At 43.9% G+C, this 14,575-nt stretch overlaps 5 protein-coding genes across 6 annotated transcripts; 3 read left to right on the plus strand and 2 right to left on the minus strand.

Annotated features, from left to right (window-relative positions):
* Positions 1-238: 238 nt before the first annotated feature.
* resilin (pro-resilin) lies at positions 239-3,023 on the minus strand. 2 transcript variants are annotated; one of them, XM_086828906.1, is made up of 3 exons: positions 1,935-3,016; positions 1,467-1,601; positions 239-1,346 (listed from the first exon to the last, which is right to left on the minus strand). In XM_086828906.1, the coding sequence occupies exons 1-3, from the start codon at positions 2,910-2,912 to the stop codon at positions 540-542; spliced, it is 1,920 nt and encodes a 639-aa protein (XP_086685032.1). In that variant the 5' UTR covers positions 2,913-3,016; the 3' UTR covers positions 239-539. The 2 variants fall into 2 exon arrangements, with proteins under 2 accessions (XP_086685032.1, XP_086685031.1); XM_086828905.1 differs by lacking the exon at positions 1,467-1,601 and having other exon boundaries at positions 1,935-3,023.
* Positions 3,024-4,506: 1,483 nt separating this feature from the next.
* Vkor (Vitamin-K epoxide reductase) lies at positions 4,507-5,928 on the minus strand. The gene is made up of 3 exons (XM_020948118.2): positions 4,953-5,928; positions 4,797-4,885; positions 4,507-4,735 (listed from the first exon to the last, which is right to left on the minus strand). Exons 1-3 carry the CDS (start codon positions 5,120-5,122, stop codon positions 4,542-4,544), a joined length of 453 nt encoding a protein of 150 aa, XP_020803777.1. The 5' UTR covers positions 5,123-5,928; the 3' UTR covers positions 4,507-4,541.
* Positions 5,929-7,550: 1,622 nt separating this feature from the next.
* LOC110179128 (fibrinogen-like protein A) lies at positions 7,551-8,200 on the plus strand. Its single transcript, XM_020946523.2, has one exon. It carries the CDS (start codon positions 7,558-7,560, stop codon positions 8,176-8,178), a length of 621 nt encoding a protein of 206 aa, XP_020802182.2. The 5' UTR covers positions 7,551-7,557; the 3' UTR covers positions 8,179-8,200.
* A 1,285-nt stretch (positions 8,201-9,485) lies between these two features.
* LOC110178733 (angiopoietin-related protein 7-like) lies at positions 9,486-10,450 on the plus strand. Its single transcript, XM_020945962.2, has 2 exons — positions 9,486-10,125; positions 10,180-10,450. Exons 1-2 carry the CDS (start codon positions 9,500-9,502, stop codon positions 10,322-10,324), a joined length of 771 nt encoding a protein of 256 aa, XP_020801621.2. The 5' UTR covers positions 9,486-9,499; the 3' UTR covers positions 10,325-10,450.
* A 375-nt stretch (positions 10,451-10,825) lies between these two features.
* Positions 10,826-11,959, plus strand: Sod2 (superoxide dismutase 2). The gene is made up of 3 exons (XM_020943210.2): positions 10,826-10,952; positions 11,011-11,062; positions 11,210-11,959. The coding sequence occupies exons 2-3, from the start codon at positions 11,028-11,030 to the stop codon at positions 11,826-11,828; spliced, it is 654 nt and encodes a 217-aa protein (XP_020798869.1). The 5' UTR covers positions 10,826-10,952; positions 11,011-11,027; the 3' UTR covers positions 11,829-11,959.
* Positions 11,960-14,575: the final 2,616 nt, after the last annotated feature.

The raw sequence follows: 14,575 nt of genomic DNA on the forward strand, positions 1-14,575 counted from the left end.
TTTATTTATATATTTCCTTACGTTTATTTGTAAGTCAAAGTAATAAATTTAGTTCAGTTCCTTGTTTTTACAACCGAGATGTTCTATCGATGGAAGAGTATCGATAGCAACAAATCGCGGAACTATCGGGTATATCGCTTTTTAAATCAACGCGCTCATTTTAAATTTGAATTATATTCTATGCCCTATTGAAATTCATTAATTATCATATATAATGAAAATAGAAACTCCACCCTCATTTTTTTTTTATAAAAGTATATATTTAATTTCTTTTCTTACATCAGATATGTAGTATTATCATTTCATTCTTTTTTTGGGTTATTTTTCGCACTTGCATTTACAACAACAGGGTCTTATGGCTAGGAGGAATTAAGGGGGAAACTCGATGGGCGGAGGACAGCGAAAGGATGAAAGAAGAATGGGACAAAGAGATGTCGGAGAAGGCGGTGAGGACAGATCATAGTTCTAGAAGGACTTACGCCTAGGTATATTGCTATAAGTTCGAAGGATCTAGCTAAATGTGTCTGGGAGTCGCGTTTCTAGTACCGATAGCCGCTGCCATCGTTGTCGCCATTCTGGCCACCTGGTCCGAATCCGTTTCTGCCGCCCTGACCACCTGGCTTGCCGCTCGAGTAGCCCTGGCCATCCTGGCTATCCTGACCATTGGGACGACCGCCGGGACGTCCGCTAGAGTAGCCGTCGCGTCCCAGATCCTGGCCGCCAGGACGTCCACTGGAGTAACCCTGATCGCCGCCATCCTGTCCGCCACCAATGACACGTCCACCGATGATTACGCGACCATCTGAGCCACCATTTCCATTGCCATTACCTCCATTACCACCTGGCCTGCCGTTGGAGTAGCCCCCGGGGCCAAAGTCCTGGCCACCAGGACGTCCGCCGGAGTAACCATCACGACCCAAGTCCTGACCGCCTGGGCGTCCATTGGAGTAGCCTCCAGCTCCGAAGTCTTGGCCACCAGGGCGACCACCGGAATAGCCTCCAGCACCTAAGTCCTGGCCACCGGGCCGGCCTCCGGAGTAGCCTCCTTGGCCCAAGTCCTGACCACCGGGACGACCACCAGAGTAACCTCCTGGGCCCAAATCTTGACCACCAGGACGGCCATTAGAGTAACCTCCTGCTCCCAAGTCCTGACCGCCTGGACGTCCGCCGGAGTAACCGCCATTTCCATTGCCTCCGTTACCTCCTGGTCTGCCATTAGAGTAACCATCAGGACCCAGGTTCTGGCCACCAGGACCTGAGGCACCGCTGCCAGTGCCATCGTTGGCGTCACCCTCATAGCGGATCTGCGGCCTGTATCCCTGCTGGTCGGCTTCGTACTCCACGATCTGAGGAAGAGACAGACACGGAACACGGTGTTAGCAGTGACAAGAGGAGAAGATGGAGGAGCAGTGGTGTCCACTCCAGTTGCTGGTGCTGCTGCTGCTGCCGCCGCCGACGCCGCTTACTTGCTTCCTTCCGTCGGGCAACAGGACATTGTACTGGCCGGTGGTGAAGTCACCGTCGCGCATCTCTGAATGCCCGAACGAGAGTCCGCTGGGCGCGTCCTCAACCTGGTAATTAAATTCGTACTTGGCGGGCTCCTAATGGAGGGCGAGGAGCATTGGATCATGGAGAATGGAGAGCGGATTGGGGCGTGTGGAGAAAGAGAGAGAAACACAGAGTGATAGAGTGGCTAGGATCAAGTGTTCAGGTTTTTAGTTTTCTGATTTCGGGGGATGCAAGCTTTGAACGCAGGAGGCGGTGCAGGTGAGCGAGACGAATCTACCAAAAAGATTGCAAGGGCAAGTGTGCAGCGTGGGCGGTGGAGCAGTGTTCCCCTCTTGCAGAGCGGTGTTCCCACCAGTGATCCCAAATCCCAGATCCCAAATCCCATTTCTCAAATCAATCCCATTATAAAACTAGCAGTTACTCACATCATTCTCGTAATCGGAGCCGCCGCCGCCGCCGCCGCTGCCTGATTGTCCTGGGCCACTGCCTCCCGCACCGCCTGCTCCAGCTCCTGAGGCCGGAGGTCCATAGGAGTCGGAGGGACGACCGCCGGGTCCAGATCCTGGAGCTCCATAGCTGCTCGACGGACGACCACCGTTGCCATTCTGGCCCGGAGCACCGTACGTGTCCGAAGGACGTCCACCAAATCCACCCTGACCACCTTGACCCTGGCCAGGAGCGCCATAGCTGCTCGAGGGACGACCGCCATTGCCATTTCCGCCACCGGGGGCGCCATAAGTGTCCGAAGGACGTCCGCCATTACTGCCACTTCCGCCACCAGGGGCGCCATAAGTATCCGAAGGACGTCCGCCATTACCGCCACTTCCGCCACCAGGGGCACCGTAACTGCTCGAAGGACGACCGCCATTGCCGTTTCCATTGTTGTAGCCGCCTTGACCTTGTCCAGGAGCACCATAACTGCTTGAAGGACGACCGCCGTTACCACTTCCACCTCCAGGAGCACCATAAGTGTCCGAAGGACGTCCGCCATTACCGCCACTTCCACCTCCAGGAGCGCCATAAGTGTCCGAAGGACGACCGCCATTACCGCCACTTCCGCCACCAGGTGCGCCATAACTGCTCGAAGGACGACCAGCATTGCCGTTGCTACCAGGAGCTCCATAGGTGTCCGACGGTTTGCCGCCAAAGCCACCTTGTCCTTGGCCTTGACCCAAGCCCGGAGGACCATAGCTGTCCGAGGGACGTCCTCCGTTTCCATTTCCACCGCCCGGTGCTCCATAGGAATCGGAAGGCCTGCCGCCTGAACCGCCCTGGCCACCCGGACCACTCTGACCCGGGGCTCCGTAGCTATCCGACGGCGGCAGATACGAGTTTACAGGCGGCTCCGGTCGCCCAAGGACCACAGCTGCTAGCAGCAGCGTCACACCGAGTAGCTTGAACATATTCCACAGGAGGAGCTGGGCAACGGACCACCACTGATCTCGAATCTCGAATCTCTGGTATCACTGGGATGAGGCTAGCGCTTGGGAGCAGCGCCGAATTCTGACTGATCTGTGACTGCTGCCACAAGGCGTATTTATATGTGGCAAACCGAAAACTGAAAGTCTAGGATGCACACACACTGCGCACACACGAACTCGATTATGAGTTGGAGGTGGCTCTGTGGCTCTGACTGTGGCTGTTGCTGTTGCTGTTGCTGTGGAGCGTGTGGCAACCGGCACAGCTGCCGCCGCCGCTGCCACATACGATCGTCTTCGGAGATGCAGTGGCTGATTCTATGGAGCCACCGGCGCCGCCGCCTGCCCAAAACAAAAATCTCAATCACCGCGCTCCGAGATCGCACGTGAAGGGTCCAAGTCTTGGCTCTCGGTCTCGAGCTGATTTGCCTTCTTCTGGCGCACATCTTCTCGAGGCGAGGTGGTGACTGTGTTGGCATCCAACTCTGGATGTGTAGTTACGTTGGCCCAAAGTCTACTCGGTCGCCTAGCCGGGTGAATGTGTCGGCGGCGTCTGCTCACTCTTTGGCGAGTGGTGCAGTTGCTCGAGGTTTAGTTGCTCGTGGTTCAGTTGCTCAGTGGATCAGCAGCAGTGTGACAAGCGCCAAAGCTTGCATTTGTTTGCCTTGTCTTGTCGGAGCGAGTAAAAAATAATAAAAAGCATAGCGACATATTGAAGAAGATCGTGCCAGCGGCGACCCCAATTGGAGTAGGATGCGCAGAGATGCCTCTGAGATTCGCTGATGGGTGTAGAAGGGTCGAGTCGATTGCTGTGGGTGATGGTTGATTCGCTGGGAGATTGTGACGATGGCAATGGAGATCATGGAGATGAAGGGTACGCATAGGATCTGTACCCTGTACATTCGGGGAGCTTAGTCTTAGAGAGTTGTTTGGAAAATTGAGGCAATAACAGTTGGAGAGCACTTAGTCAAGGGGATTCATTTATTTTTTTGCAGATGGTTTATTTCCTAAAATGTATCATGTGTGAAAATGATTTTTAATTAACATTTTTAAGAACTAGATTTGTAATTTACGTGGCTACCTGCATTCCAAAACCTTTCAGCATATAGTCAACAGATTCAAGACTTCTCGGTCTAGAAGGGTACCCATCACCTTGAATGTTATATGGCTATGCCCATTGTACTTCCACATCCATTCATTGATTCAGTTATTTTTCACCCATCCAAACGAAATCGAAAACCCAAGCCCACACAAAGAGATTCCCGAACCTTATGGGAAATTAATTGCGCTGAGTTTTCGCAGCACGCCCACCTTGTTAGCTTTGGGTTGCCGGTAGCGCCATTCACAGATCACAGATCGCAGATCACAGATCACAGCCTTCGCCGGCAAATGGGAACGTGCAGAATTAATTGCTCTGCTACGTGCTTGGTCATGGGAGTTGGAAGTTGGAAGCAGCTCCACATCCTGCTTAGAAATCAGACGTGCGGGTCAAAGTTCCAAGATGAACATCTTCTTTAAACCAAGTCACCAGTTTAGCTCCGGGTCATACCAAGTAGCCCATCTCAGTGCTATATCTTCATTATAGTTTCTGTAAACATTTTATTGTAAAAAATCTCACATATAGAGACGTCTGTAGCGTCTCCAGACCTCCTGGAAGAGCCATGTGTGGATTAGGTAAATGGCCAAACACACCAAGCAAATGTCTTGGAAAACAAAGACCAGCAGGAAAGCCAAATAAATGCATAGAAACAAAGTCACAGTGCACAGTAAAAGTTGAGCCAAGCATAGCCATTTGTGCTCAAAGAAGGCTGAAATACAAATAAATATTATTAAAAATTGAATAATTAATTTATGAAGACCTTTACTTACAGCTCAAAAAGTAAGCCACATAGAATACACATCCTATGGCGCCATTAGGTGGGCTTCCCTTGCTGCTAAGACCAAAGCCATTGCCATAGCTGAAATATGGATAATATCATTTTAATTTTATTATCATACCAATTATTGAATTAAACTAACACTTACATGGATTTAAAGACCAGTGAGCAGCTTATGTTGTCGTGCACATCGCAGATGGGCTTGTAATCCGCATCCGCATCCAGTCTGAACTTTACATAGAGTGAATACCAGGAGATGACCAATCCCATGATGCAAATCCATCGCAGGCGAGAGGACTCGCTGCCCGCCGGGTCCATAGCTGTTGGCAAAGTGAGCTCATGGCTGGAGGATTCCGTTTCACAGCTGCCAGGACTCTCAGCCCAAGGAAAGGCGGACAGGACATTGCCATCGATTTGACAATTTTTCCAGCAGCTGCGCAGAAAGCAAAATCTAGGGATGTTTTCGGTATACTTTCCTCTGGTTATCTTGAGATTTCTGACTTTATAAAATTATTATATAAATTATTTTGAGAAAATAAAGAAAGATTTTTGATTAGCAGAATTAATAATACACAAAATTATAATATAATTTGAATAATTTTTATTATATATTTAAAAGATACTTTTATATCTCGTAAGGGTGTTCTAACTTCGAGTTTCCTTAAAGTTTTCCTGCTTGTTTTTCTAGTTGGGGTTCGCATAAATTTCCGTTCTTATTTAATTTGAGGCGACACAAGGACCGAAGCAACAGGTAATAACAGGTAAAGCTGCGTAGTTTAGATGAGGTGTCCATGGCGTTACGTTAAAGCAGGACTAACACCTTAAACTAGGGAAGGTAAATGGGGTATTTTTACTTTTTGTTGGGTTATCCCCTTACCCTGGGAACTATTACCTCTGTCCATAGTGACACTTTGCACATGGATCCGTGGCACCGAGCACCGCATTAGGCCACGCTCTGTTGCATGCATATAAAATTAGTGACTGAGGCGACATCATCTCCAAGTCCCAAGAGGCGACTAAGAGACGACATCTTAACCAGGCCAAAATCAGACTACAAGCTCATGATGCCGCCACTCTTGGCATGACACAATGATGCCTCTCAGTCCCCCACCCACTCTTCCAGCTGTGCAGCATGTCCCTTTTTAATTTATAGCCTCACGAATTTGAATTCATCTGTGTTTGGGTATTTAATAAGAAAATAAATAAAAAACACAACAAGAAGCTATGCCCATCCAAAGTGATATATAAATCCGCGTTAGCCATGAGGTAACCGAATGGAAACAATTTACAAAATTGCAGTAGCTCTGCCCCCAGGAGCGAAGTGAAGTGATGCATTTACGCAACCTTGGAACTACCTCATTCAGTCATATGAAAATGGAAAGATACAAAATAAGAAAAAATAATACTAAATAAAACAGTCACCGCAGAGCCAGCGACTTGGCACAGTTTTCCATTTGACATGGAAAACCCTTTCAAGCGGCTGTCAACTCGATTCTGGCTCAAAGCCCAGCCTCACCTGGGGCGATCGCGTAATAATTTGCCACTGTATATTGGGCCAGGTAGTAGTTTATTGAACTTTACACTTCAAAAGGTACACTGAACAAATACCAAAATATTATATGATATATATATATATTTGTGTGATCTACATTACATTAGAACACTTAAAAATTTAACATAAAATATAATAGAACGACTTAAAAATCAGTTAGGTTAGGTTAAGGTTACTCTCTAACCTTTAACATAACTGGATAACTATAACAAATTTTTAAAGTATACTCTGTATGATTAATGGTATAAAAGATATTAAAAGTAGCATTTAAAAAAAAAATATTAGTTAGGTAAACTAAGATACTCTTTTAATATAATTAAATATATGTATACCACTTAGTTTTTCCCACTGCAACCTTAATTCGCAGCTGCGATCTGCTTATGATAGCAGATGCTCGGATGCGTTTAGAAGGGCTAATGCGAATGCTAGAGTTTACATATAGGTATAGGTATTATCTATTGGCATATAGCATAAACTCGATGTGGATGCCGATGATGCTGCAGCTGCAGCATCTCTTCAAGCACGCGCTGTTGCTGTTGTTTGTCTCCAAAAACAAATTTTTGCTGTGGATCCGTGATCGAAATCAAGTGAAGTGCTCAAACAAAAGCGCCTCGGGCCTCAAGTGCAGCTGACTGCGAAATGAAAATGAAAATGATGGAGCTCCGACGATTATGATTATGAAGGTGAACGCTCCGTAGAGCTTGCAGCATGCCTTTTGTTGTTGTCGCCCCGTTGCACGTGCAAGTGGAAGGAAGTTAAGGTTACTGCGTTTCCAGCGATGTGGCAATAGCACACATTTGTATGCCTCATTTGGCTTAATAAATTCGCAATTAATTAGAATCAAAATGCAGCAGTTGTCAGCGTAATATAATGCTAATGATTGCGTTTATAGCGATTAATTTAGATTTTGTCAAAAGGGTTAGATTCACATTGTAAGCATTTTTTGAACAAAAATTAAACCCTAAAGCCTGGTCTAAACCTTGCTCCTAATAATGATTGCTTGAAGAATTATGACAGAGCCTGTTAGTAAACATATAATAAACCACCAGATAGAGAGTATTTTTTATAGCTTTAAGTTCTTAAGAAGTAAGCTCTTAAGTACTTCCCTTAAACAGATAACCAAACAAATGATAAGACAGAAAGAAATTTATATAAAAAGGCTGCCTGTCTCAAAGGTGCTTAGTATCAGTCCGAAATCAGAATGAATGCAGTTTGCTTCATACTAGCCTTGTTTTCGCTGGGTTTGATTTATCCAGCCAATGGCGAAATTGAAAATATTACCGAGTACAGCGGTAATATTGATAATCTAACTTGCAAGAAGCACTACTCTTCCTGCCAGGAGATATATCCCGAGAAGAGCGGTGTCCAGAAGATCAAACTGGGCAAAGATGTCTTCGATGTCTATTGCGATTCGACAATTGCCGGCAGGGGTTGGACAGTCATCCAGCGAAGAGTCAATGACGAAGTAAACTTTTATCGCAAGTTTTTATCCTATGAGAAGGGTTTCGGTGACCTTAACGGAAGCTTCTGGATCGGACTGGATAAGCTGAACAGGATAACATCGCTGGAGCCCCAGGAGTTGTATATCCAGCTGGAGGATTTTACTGGAGAGACCCGATTTGCTCGATACAGTCTGTTTAAGGTGGGAGACGTTTACAGTGACTACACTCTCAGCTCGCTGGGAGCTTACAGTGGAACCGCCGGAGATGGTATGACCTACCATCTCAACAATCGGTTTAGCACATTTGACAGGGATAACACCAAGAGGTGTGCTGCAATGAGACATGGAGCTTGGTGGTACGACTACTGCCAAGATAGGTGAAGTCCTAGCATATTTTAAATTGTTATTTACTAACTATTAGTTTTTACAGTAACTTGAATGGTATGTACTTGGGTGGTTCTTATAATGAAGATGAACATCTGTACGCCAATGGAATAGTATGGGGTCAATGGAGGGGCAATTATTATAGCTATAAAACTGTACATATGATGGTACGACCAAGAGCAGCCAATGTACTATACTAAAATACTGGCCTGTTGCAAGCAAATTCTTTCAATATTTGCTTTTATTAAAAATAATACAAATCTATATTACAAATAAATGAAAATGAGCGCAAGGACTTTGTTTATACTTCATTTTAGTCCTGTCTTTCTATTCCTGGTTTTCAGATCTAACATTCCTATTCTCGTACATTTGTACAGCGTCACTGGGAGAGTTAATTTAGCCATATTTATTATTCGTATTAAACAACAGATCGCAGTTACTTTTAGATAATGTATTTGTGTTTATAAACAAAAATATAATAATAATATGTTGGTCGATTTTGAAATACACCAGAAGAGAAAATTAAATACCCGTAATTTTAATTCGGAAAGCTTTTCCACGTTAGTTTTTATGGGGATAATAAATCTGCATGGGGCTTAAGGAGTCTTTTAAATTGCACTATAAGTAAATATTTGGACAGCACTCAGAACTCAATGTCTACAATAAATATTTCCAGTCCCCTTAAAAACTATAATCGGACAATAAATTTTTTTAATCCCATTGTCATTATACAGGGCATTATAATTTCAGTCAAAAGTTTGCAATGCAGTGAGGAAGTCATCACCGACTATATAAAGAATATACATATATTCTTGATCAGAATTAAAAGCCGAGTCGATCTAGCCATGTTCGTCTGTTTGTCTGTCCGTTTCTAAGCAAACAAGTCTCTCAGTTTTTAAGGTATCTGAATGAAACTATGCAGTTAGTCTTCTATATCGATCGGAAAATTTTTAGAAAAAAATAATAACTTAAATTTAAGATATAGTCAGGAATTTTTTAACATATTTTCATCAAATATAAGGTATAGCCATATTATATTACTCTAGAATTTCGAAATATTAGGAGTTATTTGGTTTTTTTTCTAGCACAATATAATTTGTATTCTATTAATTAATAATGATTTAATTGCAATCTGCAGGGGTATATAAACTGCGGCGTGCCTAAGTTAGCTTCCTTTGTTTTTTGTGTTATCATTTTGTGTATTATTTTCTGTATTATTAGATTAGATTGATTAAGGGCTGTCTTAGATAAGTTCTAAAAAAATTGATATAAAAAGGCTGCCTGCAACCTGGGTTCTCAGTATCAGTGCGAAAACAAAATGAATAGATTTTGCTTCGTACTAGGTCTACTTTGGCTGGGCCAAATTTATTTAACCTGTGGAGAAATTGGAAATTTTTCCGATATTGCTGAATATAGTTCGAAGAATGATGAGTCCCAGTCCTGTGAGCAGTATTACTCATCCTGCGCAGAGATTAATCCCAGTGTAAGCGGAGTTTACAAGATCAAACTGGGCAAAGATGTCTTCGATGTCTACTGCGATTCGACCATTGCCGGCAAGGGTTGGACAGTCATCCAGCGAAGAGTCAGTGACGAAGTGAACTTTTATCGCAAGTTTTCATCCTATGAAGAGGGTTTCGGTAACCTGAAAGGAAGCTTCTGGCTGGGCCTGGATAAATTAAACAAAATAACGTCGTCGGAGTCCCACGAGCTTTATGTTCATCTGGAGGATTTTAACGGAGAAACGGCATTCGCTCGTTACAGCCTCTTTAAAGTGGGAGATGTCTATAGTCAGTACACACTAAAGTCACTGGGAACCTACCAAGGAACCGCCGGAGATGGGCTGAGGTACCATCTCAACCAGCCTTTCAGCACATTTGACAAAGATAACACCGGATGTGCGAAGACTCGATTTGGAGCTTGGTGGTATAAAAGTTGCCAATACAGGTAATAACTCGACATATTTTTGAAACCCATATTTTTATCTTCGACATCTTTCAGTAATTTAAATGCCCTTTATTTGAGTGGTGCTATTGACAGTAAACTGGAACACTGCGGCGTAGTTTGGGGTTACTGGAAAGGCGACCGATATAGCCTAAAAACTGTTAACATGATGGTGCGGACAAGACCTATAACACTGGAATAGACGACGATTAAAGCAATTAGTGATTTCTTTTCCCCTTTGTTAAATAACAATATAAGATAACGTCCTCTGCATATATTTTCTTGATTTGAGTAAAATTGAATAATAAACATCGGAGTTATCCGAAAATACATTTTAGAATTTTATGAAGGCACTCTGCTGTTTTTCACAAAGACATATTTATTTTGATTTAATATTATATTATATTATAAACCTAAAACTTGTCTGCATCATTATAACTTATTTTCTTTTCTATACTACTACCGGTCATCAATTCAGACAGTTATTTTCAGAAAAAATAATTGAAATTGGCGCCAACAGAATTAAGAAGTATCGATTACCATAGGATCGATTAATATGAACCAGGTATCGCCGCAAAAACCTTATCATAAATTTTCTACTTACCCGAGCAAAAAACATCAAATATTCTAAAAGATGGAATTAATTGACTTAATTTATAAGATAAACATATGTATTTATATATGTAATTTAAGAGGTTTTGCTACAAATAGCCAAGAATCGGTCAGCTGTCAGTTTCACATCACTGACTAAATCGATATATTCCTATGGTTACTTGCACATCTCTAGCTAGAACTAAATTGATAAAGCAACAAATAAAAACGACGAGAACGTAAGCTTTGTGTTATTTGATTAAAAAACTAAGGCCTACAACATAACTTAATTTGCAGCTAAATAATTCGCCGATATGTTTGTGGCACGTAGAATTTCCCAGACAGCGAGGTAAGTGCACATTAAGCCGTCGAAGAAAAAGAATCGATGCGACGCCGGCCGATTACATAAATAGCAATAACAATTGTATTTATAATGGCGGCCCTGATCTTGAGGATATATCTCTGTAATTCAGACGAGTCTCTTGACCCCTTGCAGCATGGCGGTGCGCGGCAAGCACTCGCTGCCCAAGTTACCGTACGATTACGCCGCCCTGGAGCCCATTATTTGCCGGGAGATCATGGAGTTGCACCACCAGAAGCATCACCAGACCTACGTCAACAATTTAAATGCCGCTGAGGAGCAGTTGGAGGAGGCCAAGAGCAAGAGCGACACCACCAAGCTGATCCAGCTGGCCCCGGCCCTCAGGTTTAATGGCGGTGGCCACATCAACCACACCATCTTCTGGCAGAATCTCTCGCCCAACAAGAGCACACCCAGCGACGAGCTGAAGAAGGCCATCGAGTCGCAGTGGAAGAGCTTTGATGAGTTCAAGAAGGAGCTCAGCACCCTGACCGTGGCGGTCCAGGGCTCCGGCTGGGGCTGGCTGGGCTACAACAAGAAGTCCGGCAAACTGCAACTGGCGGCCCTTCCCAACCAGGATCCCCTGGAAGCCTCCACTGGCCTGATTCCCCTCTTCGGTATCGATGTATGGGAGCACGCCTACTACTTGCAATACAAAAATGTGCGTCCCTCGTACGTTGAGGCCATCTGGGACATCGCCAACTGGGACGACATCTCGTGCCGCTTCCAGGAGGCCAAGAAACTCAGCTGCTAAGTCCGGGCGGCTTATGTATCTATGTCTTAATTATAATCATCGGCGGATCTTAGATCCCAAATTGTAGTCCGAGTTGCTGCTAATAAATTGGTACCAGCTTGCAACTAAGCCTTGGAATGCAAAAGATTAAAGACTCGGGAGCATATCACTTTTGAGTAGCATATTAACAATAATTATTATTAATTATTTTAACTTAAATTTTTTTAAGTGTATAAAAAATCGCCGCCCGCATAACAGTTTTGACGTTTTCCAACACCATCAGCCGTGCTGAAGTCCCATCTCTAGCTAATCAGCTGTTCGCAAACAAAAACAAAAGCCAGCCACAGACTTGGGGGTGGAAAATTGACATTTCCACCGAGTTTTCCCAAGCTTGCGTTCGCGCAGCTGCGAACAATTTTCCAGCACGCGTATCCGAATGGTGGGACAAATGGCCATCCGCTGGCAGAGTCGTTTGTTGCCTGTTCGCGTAATGGCCACCGTCGGAAATTCGGACATTTGAAACGCCCAAAAGTCGGAACAAAGGAAAACCCATCATTATTTTCAGTCCGCGGTCGAAATTATTATAAAAATTAATTTAAAACAAACAACTTAAGTGCAATAATAAAAGAAAACAACACTGTGATTAAGTGAGTGCAAGGAAAACTAGGAAAAAATCGAACAGGATTAACACCGCAGACCTAGGCGGTGGTCTTTCAAAGTGAGTAATCTGAGTGCTATGCACCAATTAAATATTTATCATTAAAAATACTTTGTGACACTTGATGAAAGTGTTTTCTAAGGCACTGCGAAAAACTCCACTTGGCTGTACTCGGGAAATTGTGTGAAAAATCGATAATCCACAGCGCGTTGGCTCACGAACTGCGCACGCATCTCCCACAGGGACTCTTCCGACTTTTATCCTGTTGCGGATCCTTTAGCTCTCCTTTAAGCAGCTGTTTGCTTGCTAAAAATAAAACCCCTTAATCGCTGCTTTGCGAATTTCCCTCTCGAGCATATGGTGCAACCTGTCACTCCAAAAAGGTTTCGCGAACGGGATGAATTTATGTTTTCCGACCCACGCACTTTGGTTATCGCTACGCCAATTGACGTCAGGAGTGGAAGTCGAGTTACCAGGGAAGCTTCGAGCTTCGGGGGCGTTGTTGGTAACCCAATCAATTGTTTGCTGGCCAACCTCTGACCTTTGGGAGGTGGGGGAGGATGAGGAAAGTCTGGTGACACAGCCTTCACCTCGATGCGACGCACGGAGTCATTGCATCCCCAGTCGAATGTCAAACCGGAGTGAGGTTGGTAAACACCCCAATTCTATATCCGTAGGATGTCGGTCTGTCTGTCTGTCTGTCTATCCGCTTGTCTGCCGTGTGTGGGCGTCCTGATGGCGTCCCTTTGGCATTCCCTTTACTGCGCATCGTCGCTGGATTGCATGCATGGCGGAAAAATGGTAGTCCTCAGACGGGACTACAAATCAATATGTTAATTTCTAATTGAGTTCTTGAAAATAAGATTTACAAGAATATAATATCTAATATATATAGAAATATTCGATATCTTGTCAGATCTTATATTTTCCTGTACAGTATTTACTGTACGTATATCAAGGAAAGCTCATTTTTTTAGGACCACTATATATCTACATTTTGAAAAATACGAATGTATATATTTATTTTTATCAGTGTAGAAAAGAGTGCGTCATGGGAAATGGACTTGTGCGGCATGATTATAGTGACCAGCTTGATTGAAAGATTAAGTGTGCACAGGATTTGAAAGGGGATTCTCGGCAGCTTGCAAAGATTATTGTTTGCTTTTCTAATAATAAAGAAAATCCTAGACAAGACTACTTTACCCTCGGGAAACGATGGTTATATTTGGACCAGCTTAGGGTCCAATCCAAGCTGCTTCTTTTATAAACAATAACTGATCCAGCAAAGAACGCCTTTCAAAGTCGCGGCTTAAGCACCGCACCATAAAGTGGCTTCCAGAGACTCGTGAATAAATAAAGGAAAATACTTACTATAGAAAAAAAGAGTAAACCACTCTTGCCAAGGCGCCAAGCAATAAACATAAATTTCCGCTGGGCAGCATTAAAAAGGAAAGCCCCACCGCACGCAGAGCTGGGGAAAATTCACCTGGTCGCGAAATGGCTTCCTGTCCTTACAATTTTCCCTTGTTTATTATTAATTTTGTTTAGGGATGGGCTGAGGAGAAAGGACCTGCGGTCCTGCGGTTGACCAAAATGATTTATAGTACCCATGGGGTGCACTTTTAAGTGTTCCCCTCTCGAATTGCCTTTCAAAATGCAATGTGCCCCCTATTTTCGGGGCGTGGCTGCCGCCCATTGCGGTCTACTATATCACGTGTGGTCGGGTCTGGTCGGTCGGTCAGCACCCCGGAAAAAAAGCGCTTTCCAAATGGAAATCACTTGCTAATCAACGTGTCCTGCCAGCCGCGTGTGTAACAAATTATACCCTATACATGTGTATATGGAGCGACAACTAGGCACCGAAAGTTACAACATTCCCTGCCCCGCCCGACATTAGGGCTACTTTCCTATGGCGCAGAAAGTATGATACACTGTGAAAAATACTATAAATAATAGGGTTTCTACTAAGTTTACTAAATTTATTTTGGATTTTCTAAGAGTCCTTATAAAGCTTTTAATTGGATATCCATGAATCTAAATTAAACTCGAAAGTTGATTTTATTATTCTTGTACTGTTCTTTAAACGATATTTAAAGTTTCCCTTATATTT

Source organism: Drosophila serrata, unplaced genomic scaffold (genome assembly GCF_035046125.1).
Source record: "Drosophila serrata isolate PLE 108 unplaced genomic scaffold, ASM3504612v1 contig_184, whole genome shotgun sequence".
NCBI lineage: Eukaryota > Metazoa > Arthropoda > Insecta > Diptera > Drosophilidae > Drosophila > Drosophila serrata.